The sequence below is a fragment of the Palaemon carinicauda genome, chromosome 1 (assembly GCF_036898095.1).
Source record: "Palaemon carinicauda isolate YSFRI2023 chromosome 1, ASM3689809v2, whole genome shotgun sequence".
NCBI lineage: Eukaryota > Metazoa > Arthropoda > Malacostraca > Decapoda > Palaemonidae > Palaemon > Palaemon carinicauda.
The window spans coordinates 209,087,326-209,107,352 of NC_090725.1; the positions used below are offsets into that span (position 1 = coordinate 209,087,326).

Below are 20,027 nucleotides of genomic sequence, written 5' to 3' on the forward strand. Positions count from 1 at the left end.
GGGATGTATCATTACATGTAACAAATGTGGAATCAAATTCTCTTTCAGTAAAAAGAGAATTGTATGACTTCCCTTCCGGTTGCAAAATTTAAAGTTTTCTTTTCTTCAATGCTCCTATATTAGTGACCAGGGGCTGCTTCACACTTGCATGATACATTTGAGAAATGATCAGCATTGCTAACCTCGGTTGATCAAGTCACATACTGATCATTCACTTTCAACACAAGGTGTAGGGTGGGGGTGAATTTGCCTGCTATCTTTTTTACTTTCCTCCACACAGAGGATGGTGGTGTTCTACTGTTAATGGAGGAGATAAAAGATACTAAAACTGGCGCCTAGCTTCTTTCATGGCACGACGGAACTGTGCTCTACATTTCTTGTATATAATCAAATTGTCCTCAGTATGGCACTTACGCAATCGAGTTAAAGACCTTCTTGTGACTCTGTGTAGGGCAGTTAATTCTGAAGACCACCAGGGGACTGGTCGTCGTTTGAATAACCCTATTGTTTTGAGAATTCAATTAACTCCTGCTGTATGAAGGGTTCCATTCAGTCAGCCTATTATTATTATTATTATTATTATTAAATGCTGAGCTACAACCCTAGTTGGAAAAGTAGGATGCTACAAGCCCAGGGGCCCCAACAGGGAAAATAGCCCAGTAAGGAAAGGAAACAAAGAAATAAGGAAAAATAAAATATTTTAGGAATACAGTAGTAACAATATTAAAATAAATATTTCCTATTTAAACTATAAACACTTTAACAGAAGAAGAGGAAAAGAAACTAGATAGAAAAGTGTGCCCGAGTGTACCCTCAAGCAAGAGAACTCTAACCCAAGGCAGTATAAGACCATGGTACAGAGGCTATGGCAATACCCAAGAATAGAGAACAACGGTTTGATTTTGGAGTGTCCTTCTCCTAGAAGAGCTGCTTACCATAGCTAAAGAGTCTCTTCCACCCTTACCAAGAGGAGTAGTTAACCCCTTGGGTGAAGAAGAATTGTCTAGTAATCACAGTGTTGTCAGGTGTATGAGGACAGAGGAGAATCTGTAAAGGATAGGCCAGACTATTCGGTGTCTGTGTAGGCAAAGGGAAAGAACCGTAACCAGAGAGAAGGGTCCTATATAGTACTGCCTGGCCAGTCAAAGGACCCCATAACTCTCTAGCGGTAGTATCTCAACGGGCGGCTGGTGCCCAGGCCAACCTACTACCTGACGATATTTTCAAACTGTTCTGCATTCCCTTCAATTTCGCTTAGCTCACAAAATCTATCCCAGTTCGCCTTGTAAAGATTGCATTGGGGCAATCTCTGTAAAGGTGGACCATTGTCGGTGTTAAAAATGATTGGTGCATGATCACTAGTATGCCAAGCATCTAATGTCCTCCAATCGAAGTCGAGAAGGCAGTTGGAGCTTGTGATAGGTTAATACAAGACAACATACCTGTCTGGACATGAAAGTGTGTGGGCTCTCTTGTATTAAGGAGCCCGACATCCTCTTTTCCACAATTGATGATATAATATTGCCCCATGTGTTTGCTAAAACATCACCCCATACAGGATGTCTACCATTCATATCTCCCAGTAAGAGAAAAGGTTGAGGTAGTTGTTGAATTCCCTCTACTAAAATAATCATACAAAATGTTATCATTTGGAGGCAAGTACAGAGACCATATTGTATATTTTCTCCCTATGTCAATTTTTACAACCACTGCCTGCAGGGGTGTACGAATAGACAAAGATATTTGGGAAACATCTCGACAAACATGCATGAGACTTCCGTCATGGCTCCCTGCTTGTGGATTATATGGTGTTCTATAGCTAACATACTCTCGAGGACAAGAAGTGTTAGCATCAAGCATACTTTCCTGTAGACATACAATTATGGGGGAATGTTCATGAATTAAGAGCTAAAGTTCTTCAAACTTGGCCCTTAAACCCTGATAATTCCACTGCAAAATGGAGGAGAAAACAATGGATTATTTCTGGAAGACATCTTGGATGAAGTCTTCCTATTGGCAGTTTTTAATCGAACATTATTACCTGTAGGTTTCTTCAAAGATGGTCTTGATATGCTGGGTTTTATGTTTGTCTTTTTCTTTGTGTCCTTTTGATCTATTTGTTGAGGTGGATGGTGGACCTCAACATGAATTTCGGATTTATTCAATTTATCTTCGGGTTTATTAGAAACATCAACAAACAAAACATCAAATTTATTTGATGTCATAACTTCAATGATTCTAATGGAGGGGGGGATGAGAGAGATGGAGGTCTCTCTCTTTTATGATTCATAGATGGTAAGAATCTAGGTTTTTGTACCTTTCCCACTACAAGTGCATCAGGTAAGCTGGTTTTAAATGGAACCTCCATCAAATCAGGCAAGGGCATGGCCTGAGAGAGGTTTGTACTAGTTTCTTGTGATGGGGTACAAAGGCTGTACAGAGATGGGCAATGCCCTAGTGTTAATACACTGTGGTAAAGCCTCAGGAGGTAATATGCTTACCTTATCATTCAGCATTTTACTAGATGGTATATTTCTTTTTCTAGAGCTATTGACAGTATTAGATGGGTTTGATTTTAATGCCTTAGCATAGCTATTTGATTTATTCAAGAGAGAGAGAGAGAGAGAGAGAGAGAGAGAGAGAGAGAGAGAGAGAGAGAGAGAGAGAGAGAGAGAGAGAGAGAGAGAGAGGGGGGGGGCATGTTTCAGGGCTGAATGAATGATTTGAAGTTCTCTGGCAGCCTGACATCGAAGGTCATTGACGCCGATATCGTTTATTATAAAAGATTAAAAGAATATTTAATTAAATTCAGAAAAGTATATATGTTATAAAGTTTAATAACATTAAAAAAAACTGCTTCTGATATAAATCTAAAAATGCCACTAGCACTGTACGACACATCATGGCCAAGGACCGTGGCAAGGTTGAACCTGTCATCCTCACCCTGACCCTCAAGCAGATATCTATTTTCCGAAGTGCTATAAGTGGGGCATTCAATCAACAAATGTTTCAAGGCTGATTTGACAGCATGGGTACAGGTAAACGGCCATAACAGCCCCACCCTGAACAGAGTATAGATATACTGGGGTTTCACCATCTGTTATTATCACCAGTCATAAAATATGGATGAGATTAATGTCAATCTGTTCAACAGAAAAGCAATTGCAAAAAATTTGATATGAAGTTAAAGTGATTCAAATACCAAATTTGGAAGATTACTCCATAATCTGGATGTAGCTGGAATAAAACTTTAAGAATACTGTGTAGTATTGAGCATGATGATAGAAAAAGATGAGACTGTTAGAATAACTGCCTACCTTGTATCTCGTACAAGGTGGGACAGTCCGGAAAGATCTGAATCCAAAAGATGGTCAGAATTACGTAAAGTTTTATGCAACATACACAAATAAATAACTGAACAATAGTGCTAGAGATTGATATCCAGATCATGGATAAGGAATCTAATAGACCACAAGTTCTAGTCAAACAAATTAAGAGGAGAGTTAGCAGTTGAAGACCACACAAGGGAACAATACTCATAACATGGTACAATGAAATAACTAAAACATTTCCTCAGGATAGATTGATTACTGAAAATCTTTTATGCAATTGAAGAAAAAACAGATAGGATGTGTATCTCAAAAGCATATTTGCACTCATGAATTGTAGCGATATATTGTTAATGGAAAAACCTGGATGCTGAGGTGCCACTGTTCTTGACCTACATACATTCATACTTTTTGAGTTTTGTTAGGGCTCAACTTCATTCAAATTAATTTGCAAGATGCAATAATTTTAGTTAGATCCCTATTAAGGAATTCAGTAACCATAGGTCAACATTCAGGAGATGGAATTGATACGAGAGCAGTATCAACAAGTTTGTTTTCTCAATGAAACCACATATCATGAGCATAAAATATAAAAAGTATTAGGTGGAGAACATTACCCTGAAGCATACAAGATATAACATTTCTAGAGTCACTATGGTGTCCATTAACAAGCACTCTTTCAAGTATTTTACTTAAATATTCAATAATGATGCTAATAAAAGACCCACCGATTCTCATCTGTTTGAAAATCAATGCTAAACATAAGAAACTTCTAACCACAATCAAGGGATTTCTGTACAGCATTGGAAATTGTAAGATGGGTATTATATGCGCTAAGACCTTTGCAAGAACCAAACTGTAAACATTGGAACAGACGATTACCCTCAGCACATCTATTTAGAATTTTTCCTAAAGACATTAATTTGGATGGTAACCATAAGACTAGAGCTGGCAAAAACACCTTTGTCTAATGTTGTAACATTATGAATTGTTCATAAGTGCAAATAGAACTCCTTACTAACAAGCAAAAACCAAATGAAATCTTAGAAGATAGGAAATCACCTATGTATAAAGAAAAGGAAAAATAACATTTGGAGCTACATATACACAACCATCAAGGTCTACTAAAAGTGTTTCAATTTCACAGATTCAAAAAGCTAAACTATTAGTTTAGCTCCATTGAAACAGAAATGATAGACAGTGATACCTCTTGGTGTGAAAGTTTCTTTATACGAAAAATTCATGATACGAAGATTTTTCACTTCATATTACGAAACATTCTTCATGATACGTAACGAGATGCAGTGTGTGATTTGCCCGGCTGCCGAGAATAATTTCAAAATTTGCGTGCCACCAAAATGTAAACTTCCCACCATCATCGCACTTTCCATTTGTTATCTCCCTACTCTGATGTTATTTACCGACGTAAGACCCTGCTCTTCTATTGATCAGCCTCTATCCTATCATGCATCTACGTATCGGAGTTTGCCAACCATTTTGTTTCAGCAGTGCTATCGTTCAGATCGAATTTCGTGTTGGTGATTTTGCTTTCGTGCTTATAGTTACTGTACTGTATTGTGTTGCGTTATTCAACTCATACATTATTAGCTATGGGTCCATAGAATGTTGCTGATGTTCAGGGAAAGTAGAAGAGGATGCTGAAGTGCCACTATCCTTGACCTACATACTGTACATTCATACTTTTTGCATTTTGTTAGTTTCATCTGAATTATTTGCAAAATGTAATAATTTTAGCTAGATCCCTATTACGGAATTCAGTAACAACACTGTAGGTCAACATTCAGGAAATAGAATTGATACAATGAGAAAGGTAGCATCTACATATATAACAAGCTTGTTTTCTCAATGAAACAACACATGTGCATAAAATATGAAAAGTAATAGGCTGAGAACATTACCCTGACGCACACAAGGTATAACATTCCTATAGTCACAATGGCGCTCATCAACAAGTACTCTTTAAAATATTGTACTTATTCAATAATAATGCTAGGAAAAGAAGCACCTGGGCTTTTTGAAAGAAATGCCTCATCGAGCTTACATCATGGTGGATGAGAAGTAGCTACCTGGGCATAAGCCTATAAAAGACAGGCTTACCCTTGCACTCTGTGCAAACGCCAGTGGGGGATTGTAAAGTCATACCCGTACTAGCATTTCATTTGGAGACTACTCGAGTCTTAAATGGCCACAAAGTGCTAAAAGAGAAACTTCCGGTGAAGTGGAAGGCTGATGAAAAAGCCTGGGTAACGAGACTTGTTCGTCGGATGGGTAAATCTCTCTTCCAGTCCGACTATCAGAAAATATTTGAAAGAAAAGCGTCTCCCTCTGAAATATCTACTGGTGTTGGACAACGTCCCTGTTCACCCTCCTGACCTCGAGAAAGATATCTTTCTAGAGTATTCCTTCATCAAGACTCTCTATCTTCCGTCTAACACCAACACCCTCCTCTAGCCCATGGACCAGCACATATTTTTGAACTACATGAAGCTCCATACAAAACATCACTGACAATACAAACCTCACCTTGTGTGAATTTTGGCAGGAGCATTTCGACATTTTCATATGCCTCCGACTCATTGGTCAAGCTTGGCAGAAGGTTTCAAGGTGCACCTTAAACTCTTCATGGAAGAAGCTGTGGCCTGATGCCATCTTTGCCCGAGACTTCGAGGAATTCGACGCAGGCCAAGCTGAAGCTGAAAAAGTTGACGATCCTGAAGCTGTTCTGCAACATAAGGTTGAGGAGATCGTTAAACTTAGAAGGTCCATAGGGTTGGTCGTCAATGAGGACGAAATTAATTGGCTTCTCGAGGAGCACCAAGAGGAGCCTACAACAGACAACCTGAAAGAGTTAGAGGCCATGCAAGTGAACCTCAATTAAGAACAGCTCTCTAGTGGCGATGAGGCGGAGGATTCTATGACAACAGCATGAATTAAGGAGGCTTTAGCTTATCATAAAATGGCAGCTTTTGTAGAAAAGACACACCCTCAAAAGTTTTACATAGGTTGTGTTCTTGCACAGTGTAATGATGTTTGCCCAACTCATTTCAGGAACATTTTAAAAAGCAGGCAGAAACGCTTCCTTGGATAGTTATTTTTAAAGGGGCCATTATTATGTCGAGGGATTCGACGTAGGCCAAGCTGAAGCCGAAGCTGAAAAAGTTGACGATCCTGAACCTGTTCTGCAACATAAGGTTGAGGAGATCATTAAACTCAGAAGGTCCATGAGGTTGGTCGTTGATGAGGACGACATTAATGGGCTTCTTGAGGAGCACCAAGAAGAGCTTATCCGGACGACCTGAAAGAGTTCGAGGCCATGCAAGTGAACCTCAATTAAGAACAGCTCTCTAGTGGCAATGAGGTGGTGGACCCTATGACAACAACAGAAAATAAGGAGGCTTTAGCTTATCATAAAATGACAGCTTTTGTAGAAAAGACACACCCTCAAAAGTTTTACATAGGTTGTGTTCTTGCGCAGTGTAATGATGTTTGCCCAACTCATTTCAGGAACATTTTAAAAAGCAGTCAGAAACGCTTCCTTGGATAGTTATTTTTAAAGGGGCCATTATTATGTCGAGGGATTCGACGTAGGCCAAGCTGAAGCCGAAGCTGAAAAAGTTGATGATCCTGAACCTGTTCTGCAACATAAGGTTGAGATCATTAAATTCGAAAGGTCCATGGGGTTGGACGTCAATGAGGACGACATTAATGGGCATCTCGAGGAGCATCAAGAGGAGCTTACAACGGACGACCTGAAAGAGTTCGAGGCCATGCAAGTGAACCTCAATTAAGAACAGCTCTCTAGTGGCGATGAGGCGAAGGACCCTATGACAACAGCAGAAATTAAGGAGGCTTTAGCTTATCATAAAAAGGCAGCTTTTGTAGAAAAGACACACCCTCAAAAGTTTTACACATGTTGTGTTCTTGCACAGTGTAATGATGTTTGCCCAACTCATTTTAGGAACATTTTAAAAAGCAAGCAGAAATGCTTCCTTGGTTAGTTATTTCTAAAGGGGCCATTATTATGTCAAGGAGCTCAAAGTGATCCAGAAAAAACAAAGTGAAGTTGATGAAGAAATTGACAAAATTTAGAAAGTACATAACGTAAAGTAGAAAAGAATAAAAAATTAGAAAAAGGCAAAAAAAAAAAAAAAAAAAAAAATTCAAGTTTTTGGTAAAGTTGAGTATTAATGTTTTCCGCCATTTGTTGATGTGTTTCATAGTGTTAATATTTTCTGAAATTTACTTGTGTTTCGAAAAGTTACGTGTTTATTTTTTCTGCCACTTGTTAATGTTTTCTATAATTTTTCCAACTTCTCTTCCATCACTTTCGCTTTTGGACATCACCCGACTCGAAAGGTAAGGTTACATTTTCTTTATTTTCTAATTTTCATTACAGTATGTTCTAATAATTACTTCATTTAATGGTATTAATGGTTAGGTTAGGTATTGAATTATTTAAATATACAGTACAAGTATTTGGTTGTATTTCATTGTGATAAGTACTGTACAGTATACCTTCATTAGAAAATTTGTTTTTTTTTTATTGTAGGGCTTAAAACAAATTAAGCAATTCACATGTAAAACGTGACTAACCACATGAAAAAAATCCCGATATGAAAGCCAGGGAAAATAGCCCAGAGAAGAAAGGAAACAAGGATATAAATAAACTATAGGAAAAGTAATGAATAGTGAATATAAAATACCTTAAGATCAGTAACATTGTTAAAATAGATGTCATAAATGAATTATGAAGACTTTTTCATGTCACCCTGTTCAACATAAAAACATTTCCTACAAGTTTGAACTTCTGAAGTTCCACGGATTCAACTGCCTAATTAGGAATATCATTCCTCAATCTGGAAACACCAGGAAAAAAACTTCTGGAATGCTGTATAGTACTGAGCCTTATAATGGAGAAAGCAAGACTGTTAGAACTAACTGGATACTTAGTATTACGTACAGGATGGCATAGCCTGGGAAGACTGATTGATTGATTTGAAGTTTTAGCCTGGGAAGATATGAATACAAAGAATGGTCAGAATTATAAAAAAAATCTTGTGCAACATGTATAAAGAACTAACAGAATGATAGTACCAGATATTAATATCATGATCAGGAACTTGCAGCTGAAGACCAGACAGAAGAACAATACTTGAAACAAGGTAGGATGAAAGAATTAAAACATTTCTTCAGAACACATTGATCACCAAAAATTTTGACTTTATCTATAAGACAATTTTTTGTACAATTGAAGAAACAGACTGATTGTGTTTCTCAAAAGTAAATTTACTATCAGGAATCAAACCAAAAATTCGAAGGCATTGTATATACAGTAGATAGAGAAACATTATCAATAGAGAGATCTGGATGTTAGGGAGCCTCTGTCTTTGACCTACTAACAGTACAATCATACTTTGAGTTCTTTTAGGGTTCAACTTAATGTCTCATAATCTACCCCATGCACTAACTTTGGCCAGATTTCTAATAAGGGATTCAGTAATCACAGATTCACATTCAGGAGATGGAATTGATGCAAGGAGAGTAGCATCCCTGCATATGCAACAAGCTTCTTTTTTAAGCCAAACCACATTTCATGTGTATATATTATGAAAAGTGTATATACTATGAAAAGTAATGGGGCAAGAACACTACCCTGAGGACCACAAGATATCACATTAATATATTCACTATGGTGCTCAACAACAACAACTCTTTGCATTGTTATTTAAAAATTCAATGATTATTTTGAAAAAAAAAAGACCCACCAACTCCGAAATTTTATCAGGTTTGTGTGCAAGGGAAAGACTCTTTGATTTAGATGCCTTTGTTTTGGTCTCAACACAACACAGAGAGTAGAGTATTAACTCATATAATGGCTCCATTTGCCAAATGTCAGTGGCTGCCAAAAATCAAGTTTATTCTGCAACTAAAGAACTGGCTAGTTCTGGCAAATTCTATTTGAGGGGTCTTAAAGGTAAATTCTATTGATCTCCTTCCCAAATTGCTATATCACAGTTAGCAGTGGGGGGGGGGGGGTTAGTTTGCTACTCCACTCACTCACACACCTGGGCTGAGTAACCACTTTTTGTTGCAGGTAGAACTTCTAGGGGGATAGGTGCTGGCGGGCCAATCTGTATGAATAACTACAGGTTTCTTTTGTTAAGAAAAATACAGATTACAGTATTTCCAACCTTGTCATTTGCTCCGTCAATAATACAAACCAACGATATTTATAAGGGATAACTTACCCTTTAGGAGGGTGGAAGTCCGTGTCAACTGGCTTCTTGGCCTTGACCCGGGATTTCCCCGTACGTGCTCTGTGCATAACCAATAGAAACCCTACACCTCGCTAAAACTATACCCTGCACGGACAGCAGCCTACGCAAGCTGTGTGCTTGTGATACTAACAGTGTGACTGTCTAGGTAAGAGTTCTTCGAGTTGTAGGAATCTTCGGAAGGTTCCATAGATATTATCCTATTCCCCCTCGCTTGGGGCATGGGGATGCAACCAATATTACTTCAAATACCACATTACACAAGGAAAATGGTTTTACCTGCAGATAGGTGAGGCCAGCTTTGCAGAGGACCCTGGGGGCTAATTCCCTAAGAGAGGGAAAGATGAAAGAAAGAAAAAGCTAGTCATTCTTATATATTAATCTCGGGTAACCTTTGCACTAGACCCTCTGCTACTTGTCTGTCAAGCAGCTTGAGGTGTTTAATACACTTGTTGTGCAGCCACCACAGGACCAATGGAGAACGTCTAAATACAGTACAGTAATGCCTCACAACACGAAATTAATTCGTGCTGGAGTGGCTTTCGTAAAGTGATTTTTTTCGTGTTGTGAGTCACATTTCACATGCAAATTGCCTAATATGTTCCAAACCCTACAAAACACCACATTAAATCTCATTATAAAGCTACAGTATAACCACAATGAAATACTGTACAGCCAAATACATTTGAACCATTCAATATACCTAAACTAAATGTTAATACCTGTTATTACAATATAATGTAAGAATAAATGGAAAATAATACAATACATACAGTATAATACTGTACTATTATAGTTACCCCTATTATAGACTAGAACTACATTTTCTGTCTGAACCCATTTTCTTCAACTCTGTGATGGGTGACTATTTTATCCTCGGCCTACTGGCACATCTCTCTAAGTGAAACTATTTTCATAAAGTGAGTCATAAAAATATTCGCATCTCGTTTCGTAGCTTGAAAAGTCCGTAGGCAGAGTCTTTCGTGAAGAGAGGTATGACTGTATTCCTATGGGTAACGTCTTGCAGGTAGTGGGCGGTGAAGGTCGTCTGATGCTTCTACACACCCAATTACAATACCCGCACCACAGAGTAGTATCTTTTGAATGCCAAGGACGTTGCAATGCCCATGACATCATGAGCTCTGGGTCGTCATGGAGGAGGGTCGGGATTCAGGGCCAGGTCAATGACCTTACAAATCCAAGATAAGATGGTGTTCTTCATGAATCTTCTCTTAACCTTCCCAGTGCTGACGAAGAGTACTGACACTCGGGGGCGAAATGCTAATATTCTTTTGAGGTAACACCTCAAACTCCTTACTGGGCGAAGACTCCCAACCTAACCCGGAAGGCCCCGAATCTAGAATTCGCTACTCCAGAATTTTGAGCTTTAGTTATAAACTCAGGGATGAGGTAAAAAATTACCTCCCCTCACCCCCTGCAATGGGCGATGTCATAAGAAAGACCACGCAGTTTACTAACATTTTTTGGCCAAAGCCAAGGCGAGAAGGAACACCATCTTCAGAGTGGGGTGGCATTTTGTTGCCTGGCGTACTGGTTCGTAGGGAGCACCCTTCAGAGACTGAAGGATGCAAACCACGTTCCATGGAGGAGGTCAAACTTCCTACTGGGGGCAGGTAAGCTTGTAGCTTCGTACGAGGAGAGAAAGTTCCGAGGAAGAAATGTCAACTCCTTTCAGCATAAAGGCAAGGCTCAGGGCTTAGTGGTAACCTTTCACTGTCAAAACTGAGGAGCATTTCCTTCTGTAGGTGCACAAGGAACTCCCCTATTGTTGGAATAGTGGCATTGAGGGGAAAGATAACCCTTCCACGATACCAACCACAGAAGACGGTCCATTTAGCCATGTAGATTGACGATGAGGATCGTCGAAGGTGTCCAGCCATCTTTCTTGCAACTTGTTGCATAAATTGTCTCTGAGTAAGGAGATGCTGGATAGTCTCCAGGTGTGAAGTTGTAGAGAAGCTACAGCTTTGTGGAAGATGTTCGCATGTGACTGTTTAAGTAGATCGTGTCGTGAACAAAGTTCTCTTGAAGGTTACGATGGGAGTTGCAAAAGGTCCGGGAACCCCTCTGCTTGATGCCAAAGCAGCGATATGAAAGACATGAAGTGATTGTCAGATGCCCTGGTCTTGTTGAGAACTCTTCTCATCAGACAGAACGGAGGATAGGCATAGACATCGATGTTGTCCCACAATTGTTGGAATGCATCTTGCCAGAAAGCCTGGGGATCCAGGACTGGAGAGCAGTACGGCGGGAGTCTGAAGTTTAGGGACGTCGTGAACAAGTCTACAGTCGGGGAACCCCACCAAGTCAGGACTTTGTTGGCTATTAGATGATTCAAAAACCACTCGGAATCCAATTTCTGAGTCGCTCAGCTCAGATTATCTGCGAACACATTCCTATTGCTCGGAATGAAGCTGGGCTGATAAGGACACTAAGTTGTCTTCTGCTCATCTCAGTATCCCTACTGCTAGATAATATTTGGGTTGCAAAAAGGTACTGCCTTGTTTATTTACAAAGACACTACTGATATGTAGTCGCTCATCAGCACCATTGAGTGACCTACATTGACCTGCTGGAAGGAACTGTTGGATGGCTAGGAAGGCTGCCTCATCTCCTAGAGATTTATGTGCTGGTACCTTTTGGACCCGGACTAGAGGCCTGAGGCTGTGTGGTGCAGCATACAGAACCCTGCACCTTTCTTTTGATGCATTTGAATAGAGCATCAATTCCGGAAGGAGAATAAGAAGGTCAACGCCCATACGAAGGTTCTCATCTGACACCAACCAACTGAGGTTTGTCTGCTCTTCTAGACCTGTGAGGACTAGAATGTCCAGGGAATCACTGGTCTGGTTCCATCTGGACTTCAGCTGCCTTTGGAGAGATTGGATCCTGAGGTGGCCTTAGGCACTAGACAGGACAGGGATGATAGGTGACCTATGAGACACAACCATCGCTGGGAAGGAAGTTCTTCTCATCTAAGGAAGGGTCTTGTTACCTTCCTCAGCCTATGTACCTTGTCGTGTGATGGGGAGACTTTCTGTTGATTGGTGTCGATGACCATACCTAGGTATACCAGTCTTTTAGAGGGAAGCAAGGATGACTTCTCGAGGTTTACCACGATCCCCAGATCTAGGCAAAACTCCATAAGTCTGTCTCGACGTTGATGATGGGTTGCCACTGAGTCTACTAGGATCAGCCATTTGTCCAGACATCTTAGGAGACAGATGCCGACTGTGTGAGCCCAAGATGACACTAGAGCAAACACTCTCATTAAGACCTGAGGTGCTGTGGAAAGACCAAAGCACAGCTCCTTGAACTGGTATTTCTTGTCAAGTATGATCCTTAGATACTTCCTTGAAGACAGATGGACTGGGATCTGGAAGTATGCATCCTTGAGGTTCAGTATGCGCATGAAGTCTTGTGGTCTCACAGCTTGTCTGACCGTGTCTGCCACTTCCATGCTGAAAGGAGTTTGTCTGACAAACTTGGTCAGTGCTGAGAGGTCGATGACTGATCTCCAGCCTCCAGACACCTTTTTCACAAGAAAGAGTCAACTGAAGAAGTCTGGAGACCTGTCGAGGACCTCTTGGAGAACAACTTTCTCCAACATGGTCTGGACTTCAGCCCGGAAGGCCACCTTCTTCGTGGATCCCTTCGCGTAGGAGCTTGATGAGACTGGATCTGGAGTCAGTGGAGGGAGAGATTAAATGAATGGGATGCAATACCTTGAACAAATCACAGACACTGTCCGGGGTTTGGTCCAACTGCAGCCAACTCTGACAGCGGCATTGCAGACATACCCCGTTGAGGGACAAGTGGAAGGATTACCTGTCCTAGTGGGTGCAACCTCGGCCGTTCACTCTGCTAGTCTTACCTCTACAGGAGGACTTAGAGCTCTTCCGCTCTCTAGCTGGAATGGCGTTCTTTGACACCCTTTAAAACTGCTATGTCATTGTTGTTGAAGCCCTATGAAGAAGGGAATCCTGATTGGACTTCCTCCATCTCTCCGCCACCCACTATACGTCTTCCGGCCTAAACAGGTAGGAACCATTCAGTCGAATTCCTAAGTCTCGTTACCTTTGTTTGCGGGACCTGTAGGTGAAACCTTTCTATTATTCAGTCCCTTCCCCGAAGGATCGTTTTCACCCACAGGTTTACTATCTGGTGGGAGAGGAACTAAATGGTTTTAGTTTTCGATAATAAAAAGCTCTCCATTGACCTACTCGTGGTCTCCTTAGACCAGTCCTTCGTACTGATGAGGTGCCCCACAAGCCATAACCAGAGGTCTAGCCAGAAGGTAGCCTGCATGGCATACTTCGCGACCTTCTCCTGGTTAAGGATCTCCAAAGCAGAGAACGAGACGGAGTCCGGAGTCTCTCAAAGGAGACTCATCTAGAGGCATGGCTGGATGGGGCTCGGAGATCTCATAATACTTCCTCTGCTATACAAACGGCAGCAGAAGCAGCTTAAGAGGATGAGCCCCTCTGGAGGGAGCTGTGGGAGCCGGCAATCTGGGAAAACGCCTTCCACCAGGCAATCGTCAACCCCTTAGACGAGGGCAAAGCTGCACTGGCCATGAGAGGTAACTGTGAAATATCCTGTTAGTACTCTGCCCCCGACTCAGCTACTCCCAACTTCCTCTTGAGAGGAGAGATGAACATCCACGAAGAAGAGGGCCTATGATGAGTTGGCACCGCGGACGTATGCTTCAGGTCAGACGGAGGGGAAGCTGACTTCTCCAGGGGAATCCTAGGAATACTGGAAGTTGACTGGGCTGGGGATATCACCCCCTTCACTGCCTGATGCACTGCCTTGACCAGTGCGTCACACCAAGAGGGTTCCTGACTGAAAGCAGTGCAGGCCGGAAGATCCCTCGGAAGGGGGGGGGGGGTCGCGGCATTGGGAGGTCTCTGATACCTAGTTGGCCTAGACCTGGGAGAACAAGTCTCCCTAAGGCATGAAGGCCCAGGACTATGCCTGTGCAAAGGACACTCCTCTTGACGGAGCGGAGATCACTGACATAGGTGTGGGAAACTCTCAAGGGAGGATGACGGGACTTGTCTCTGCGGCGATCAGGCATTGATCTGATGTTCTGCGCTGTGGTTTTTTTTTAAGGCTAAGCTTGGTCCCGTTTACAATGACTCATTTAGAGATCTTGAATTCGGTCCCGATTTAGCAGAGGCGTTAAACACTATGTGCATCACGAGGTGACCTGTGAGGGTTAGGAGAGTTATGATCTCATTTAGGAGGAGAGTGACGATCTACTCCTGGCAATCGGCAGGTGAGGCAAAGAATCTAGGAGCTGGCGAACAATGAGTTGGCAAATGCCGATGTACTCGCGAACGAAGAGAAGCTGCATGGCAAGAAGCCTGCAAATGGCTTGAGTGAATGCCTGTGAATTGGCAAACGACGAGCAGCTGTCAAACTACAAACAGCTAGCGAGTGACGAGGGACTGGCGAATGGCGAGCAGCTCACGAACCACGAACAGCTGGCGAGTGATAAGCAGTGGGAGAGCGACGAGTGACTAGCGAACACCTCTAGGCGGGGAACGGTGAGTCAAAGGAGAGGCCAGAGAAGCAGGCGAGTGACAAGAATGCATAGGCTGACGGTGAGACTGTCGATGACGATCTCTCCATGGCGAGTGATGAGGCGAGAAGTGATAATCACGAGGTGACAAGTGACGGTCTCTCGAAGAAATACGATCCCTGGGGTGACGAGTAACAAGCAGCGGACTAATGACAGGACTCTGAAGGCGAACGTCTAGAGCGTCGAGGAGGACTACGCTCTCATGGTGCTCATCAGCGGCGCCAAAATTCCTGGCAGAGAAAGCCTACTCCACAGAGGGGCATGATGGCCTCTGAAGTTCTCTGGAAAGGGGTCTCTGGGGGGGGGGACTAACTCTAGGATGAGGTAGATGCCTACTAGCAGGAGAGACCTGCCTCAGACTTTGCTCCATCCCCAACAGAAAAGTTGGCTCAGCATGGGGGGAAGAGCAGTCTTTGGGAACAACAACAGATGAAGTTGAGGAGCAGGATCCTTCAGTGGTCGAGCTAGATGACACTCCGGGATCACGGTGTAGCACACTCAACAGTGATTAGGGCTCCACCCCCAACGAAGCCAGTGTATGCTTCCTCTCACCACCAAAATGGAAGGAGTTCCAGCAACTCCTCCTTCGACGGGAGACCAGTCATACCCAGGAACGGCCAAACCTGTATCATCAGAAAATGAGAAAGCTCCATTCGAGGGAAGGGGCAGACTGCTTCTCTGAGGGAAGCAGTCCTATCCCTCAAACCCCAAGGTTGACCTGGAATTAGCCATTCTACACTTCTACTCAATAGTTCCCCGGGGAAGATCGATCAAGCAGGAGCTCCGGGAAGAGATAGGGGGTCAAAGAAGAAGACTTAGGTTTCTTTGACTTCGTGGAAGACCCTGAAGGTGAAGAATCCCTCTTGAGATATAGAACCCTCCCGGCATTCAGGGCATGTGTTGTCCTGATTACGCCGCCGCTCTTGGCAGGAAGGACACAACAAATGCTGGTACGAATCAACAGTAGATGTGAAAGTCCTGCAGGAGTGGCCCTTAGGTCCTGGATAAGTCCGCATGAGGATGGTCAAGGGGAAAGCACAAACACGCTGAAAAGAAAAAGATCAGAAAGCATTAAGTAAAAAACGGAGAGGCCAGCGGCAACATCCGTTCTCCACCGAGCCAAAGCAAAAAGTGGTTACTCAGCATAGGTCTGTGAGTGAGCGGGGTAGCAAACTAACCCCCCCGAGGTGGTTAACCTTCGCTAAAAGTCTTATGGTTTGTCTTTCAGCTTCACCGAAAGAAATATTCTCTCTAAATAGTGTTGGTTTGTATTAGTGACGGAACGATTGAAAAATTATAAACGATAAAAATAATACTGTACTAAAGAATTCTTTCAACTTCACATTTTTTTCATCTTATTACGGGAGCTTATAACAGAACACTAGCAATAGTCAATGGATTATTGTAATCTGAAACAAGTCAATGCTCTCTCCAACTCAAATGAATATCCTTATGGTTTACCACTAATCCCCATGAAGACCATATGGGAATCAGTATAATGAATGGTGGGTTAAACTTATAAAAATATACCAAACTTTAAAAATAAGATCTATTACTTTAGTACTTGCCAAACAAAAACTGGATCCCATCATCTTTCCCACATCTACTGGGGACAAAACAAGAATGAGGGATTCAAGATGGCAGGCTCTTGAGGTAAAAAATTGTAGCATTAAATTCTTGAGGAATAGGAATATGAAGGCTAGTCATACAAGCCATCTACTAAACCAATACTGTACTTTTTTAGTTTGTCAATAACGTTGCATTGTACAAGAAATATTGTTTACACATTGAAATCTTTTTTTTTTATTGTTTATTGGATGCCTAGACTAACTGTTTTAGACTAGTGCCCAAAACAGAACTAATTTTCTAGTTGAGGTATATCAGTAATGTTCTTTACCTTTCAAGTTCTTTATTGGCTAATGCATTTTTGAAGTTCCCACTTTCTAATATATTCTAAAAGATAAGAAATCCTTTCACATTTTCAAAAAGATTTTTGAGAAAAGTGCTACAGCAATAATTTCATCATCATCACCGGGTAAGTGTATCAAGAGCAATAATCAATGTTTACCAATCTATAATACTATGACAGCTTCTGCTAAAGTCAACTTAATTTCTTTGAAATAAAACAATGTAAAACTACATTAAATAAATACAAACTTAAATTTTACTGAAAAAAAACTTTGTTTTCTACATCAAAATCAACTTATATTTACCTTTTGAAGTTCTTTCCCCCATGAAGCTGCATTTTCAGACCACTGAGTATTCTGGACAATATTTGAAGCATTCAAATCCACAATCTCCTCAAACCCAATAGCAAATACATCAGGCGAACGATCATCTTTGTCTTCTTCTTCAGGAGTAGTATCCACTAAAGCTTTGAAGATGAAAAATAAGTTTCACTATTCATTATTAGTGTGATAACAGAAAAACAATCCATCTCTAATGATTAATTGACCACATTGTTAATGCAAACTATATTATTCCAAACTTTTCCTTTTCATTCTGTATATTATACATAATTGAATATGCATACATCTATTTTTCTCAACAAAAGACCTGGGATTTCACCTTCACTTTTTATTATTATCATTATTATTAATATTATTATTATTACTGCAGTATTATTATTATTATTATTATTATTATTATTATTATTATTATTATTATTATTATTACTACTACTACTACTACTACTACTACTATTATTATTATTTTCATCATTAAATGTCTTATTTCTATACTATCCAGATGTTCAAATCGCTTTTTCTCCAGAAGCTCAGTTAAATCGACACTTACCCGTAACAACTAAAATAATCTTCAAACTTTTCCCATTTTCTTTTGCTTCTATCAATACACGCCGTAACAAAGGAATGGAACCTTCTAGGGTAAGTGGTAAGAATCCCTGGGGGGCCTGGTCAGATACTCATATCTTCACTTTCAAAGTAAAAATTCTCTCTCCTCGATACTATGAGTCAAGTGGAAAGGAGGGTGGTGGGCATGTACAGTTGGATACAGAGATTTCCAGCGCAACTTGCTTCAAAGAAAGACATCGTCAAACCGTTACTGTGCTGAGTGGTACATTGGGACAAATTTCTTTAAGGAGGCCATGGTTCCTACAAGTCTCATCCACATTTGCACTAACATGTCTTTCAATATTAATCTTTGTATCAGAAGAAAGAAATTGATCCTCTTCCAGAAGAGGAACTGTTGCTATTATCATTCCCAAAAATAGAATCTTCTGAGTTGGATCAAGGAAGAACTTCTTTTCCTAACATTGACTTTGACCTCAAAACAATCCAATGACCTGATTAAACAAATTTATTAAAAGTATTTCCTTGAATTTAGATGAATCAGAATGTGAAAATATGCATCTGAGATCCACTGAGAACACCCAATATTTTTGTTTGATCGCTCCCAGAACTGTCGAGGGCATTTCCAATAAGAATTATAAGCACTGTGAACTTGTTCAGTGCTGACACATCTACAACTGGTCTTCCATCTCCTGAGATTTTAGGGACTAGGAATAACATGTTGTAGAACCCTGGCTAACGGTTCATGATCTGTTCTAACACATTCTTCTGTAGAAGTTTTACACTTTCTTGTCGTAATAACTAAGCTTTGCTGTATTGGTAAGGTAACTGGAATACAGAACTAGTATCTTTGATAAAGACAGGTTGGAATTTAGTGGGATTCAGTAGCCTTCTTTGACCAGAGCCAATACTAACAGGTCAGGCTGAAGTCTTTCCCAAACGGGGAAGAAATGGGACTGTCATCAGCTTACTGAACCTCATTGGAAAGGACTGTAATACTTTTCTACAATAATATTTTCAAGTTCAGTTGGCAATCCTCTTGGAACATCTATGGTAACAGAATTCTGAAGTGGTATCTCTTGAATGAAATGGCCTCCTTGTTGGTAGGTCAAAGTTTAAGAAATCTGACTCAGAATTAGGAAGTTGAGTATTTCTAGAAACCAACCTCAGAACATTAGATTGAGTTCTGTTCTCTACTGCAGTAACTACTTTATCATTGTTAACTCCATCTAACACAGGTCCAAAATAGGAGTAGAAATTAATGTTTGTTTATGTGCCTCTGATACTGAACCTACCATAGATGTACTTATCTGTTCTCTTATCTTAATTACAAAACACAAAAACGCTTATAATGATTTAGAGGTCACGTCTGACACGGTTTTATCTAAGCAAGTCAGATATAAAATTATATAAAACATAGAAACTGTAAAGAAAATAATTCAATTACATTCCCTATCTGATTACATACAAATATCACTTTAGACCAACCAACTTGTATAATCTGAGTTTAGAGATATTCTTCTATGAGGCACAGTGATTGGATCAGGGCGGGCAACTAAATCAGAATTCAAGATGAAGGCAAGTAATTGATTAGTCACGTACAAATTAGCACATCTGTATTAAAGAGGGTCTAAGCATTAAACGTGAACCTGATTCATCATTGTTTTTTCTGAATCTAAGACAATTTTTTTATCTATCTATAACAAGGTTACATGTTTTTGGAAAGAGCCATTTTTTCTGATTTGGTAAAATATGACACTTCCAAACTTACCTTATTAAATTTATTTGGGTATATTTCAGCAGTAAGATTATGCAAAGCTTGAAAAGGCAATATCTTTCATTGCCTGTCCCTGAATTTTCCTCTTCCTAATGTTCCTGTCCTGCAAGAGGTCATTCTGTTTACCATTTGAAAAAGGGATAACTCCCAGAGCGCATAAACTCATTTTGAGCTTGGATGCACTAGCACCTACATTAACCACAATAA

The 20,027-nt window shown here is 40.6% G+C and overlaps 1 protein-coding gene across 1 annotated transcript in view; it reads right to left on the reverse strand.

Annotated features, from left to right (window-relative positions):
- Synj (synaptojanin) overlaps positions 1-20,027 on the reverse strand; it is a 392,031-nt gene that overhangs the window by 116,941 nt on the left and 255,063 nt on the right. Inside the window, exon 12 of the mRNA XM_068387313.1 lies at positions 17,447-17,607. Within this exon, the coding sequence (XP_068243414.1) occupies positions 17,447-17,607 (161 nt within the window). The remainder of the gene's footprint in view (positions 1-17,446; positions 17,608-20,027) is intronic.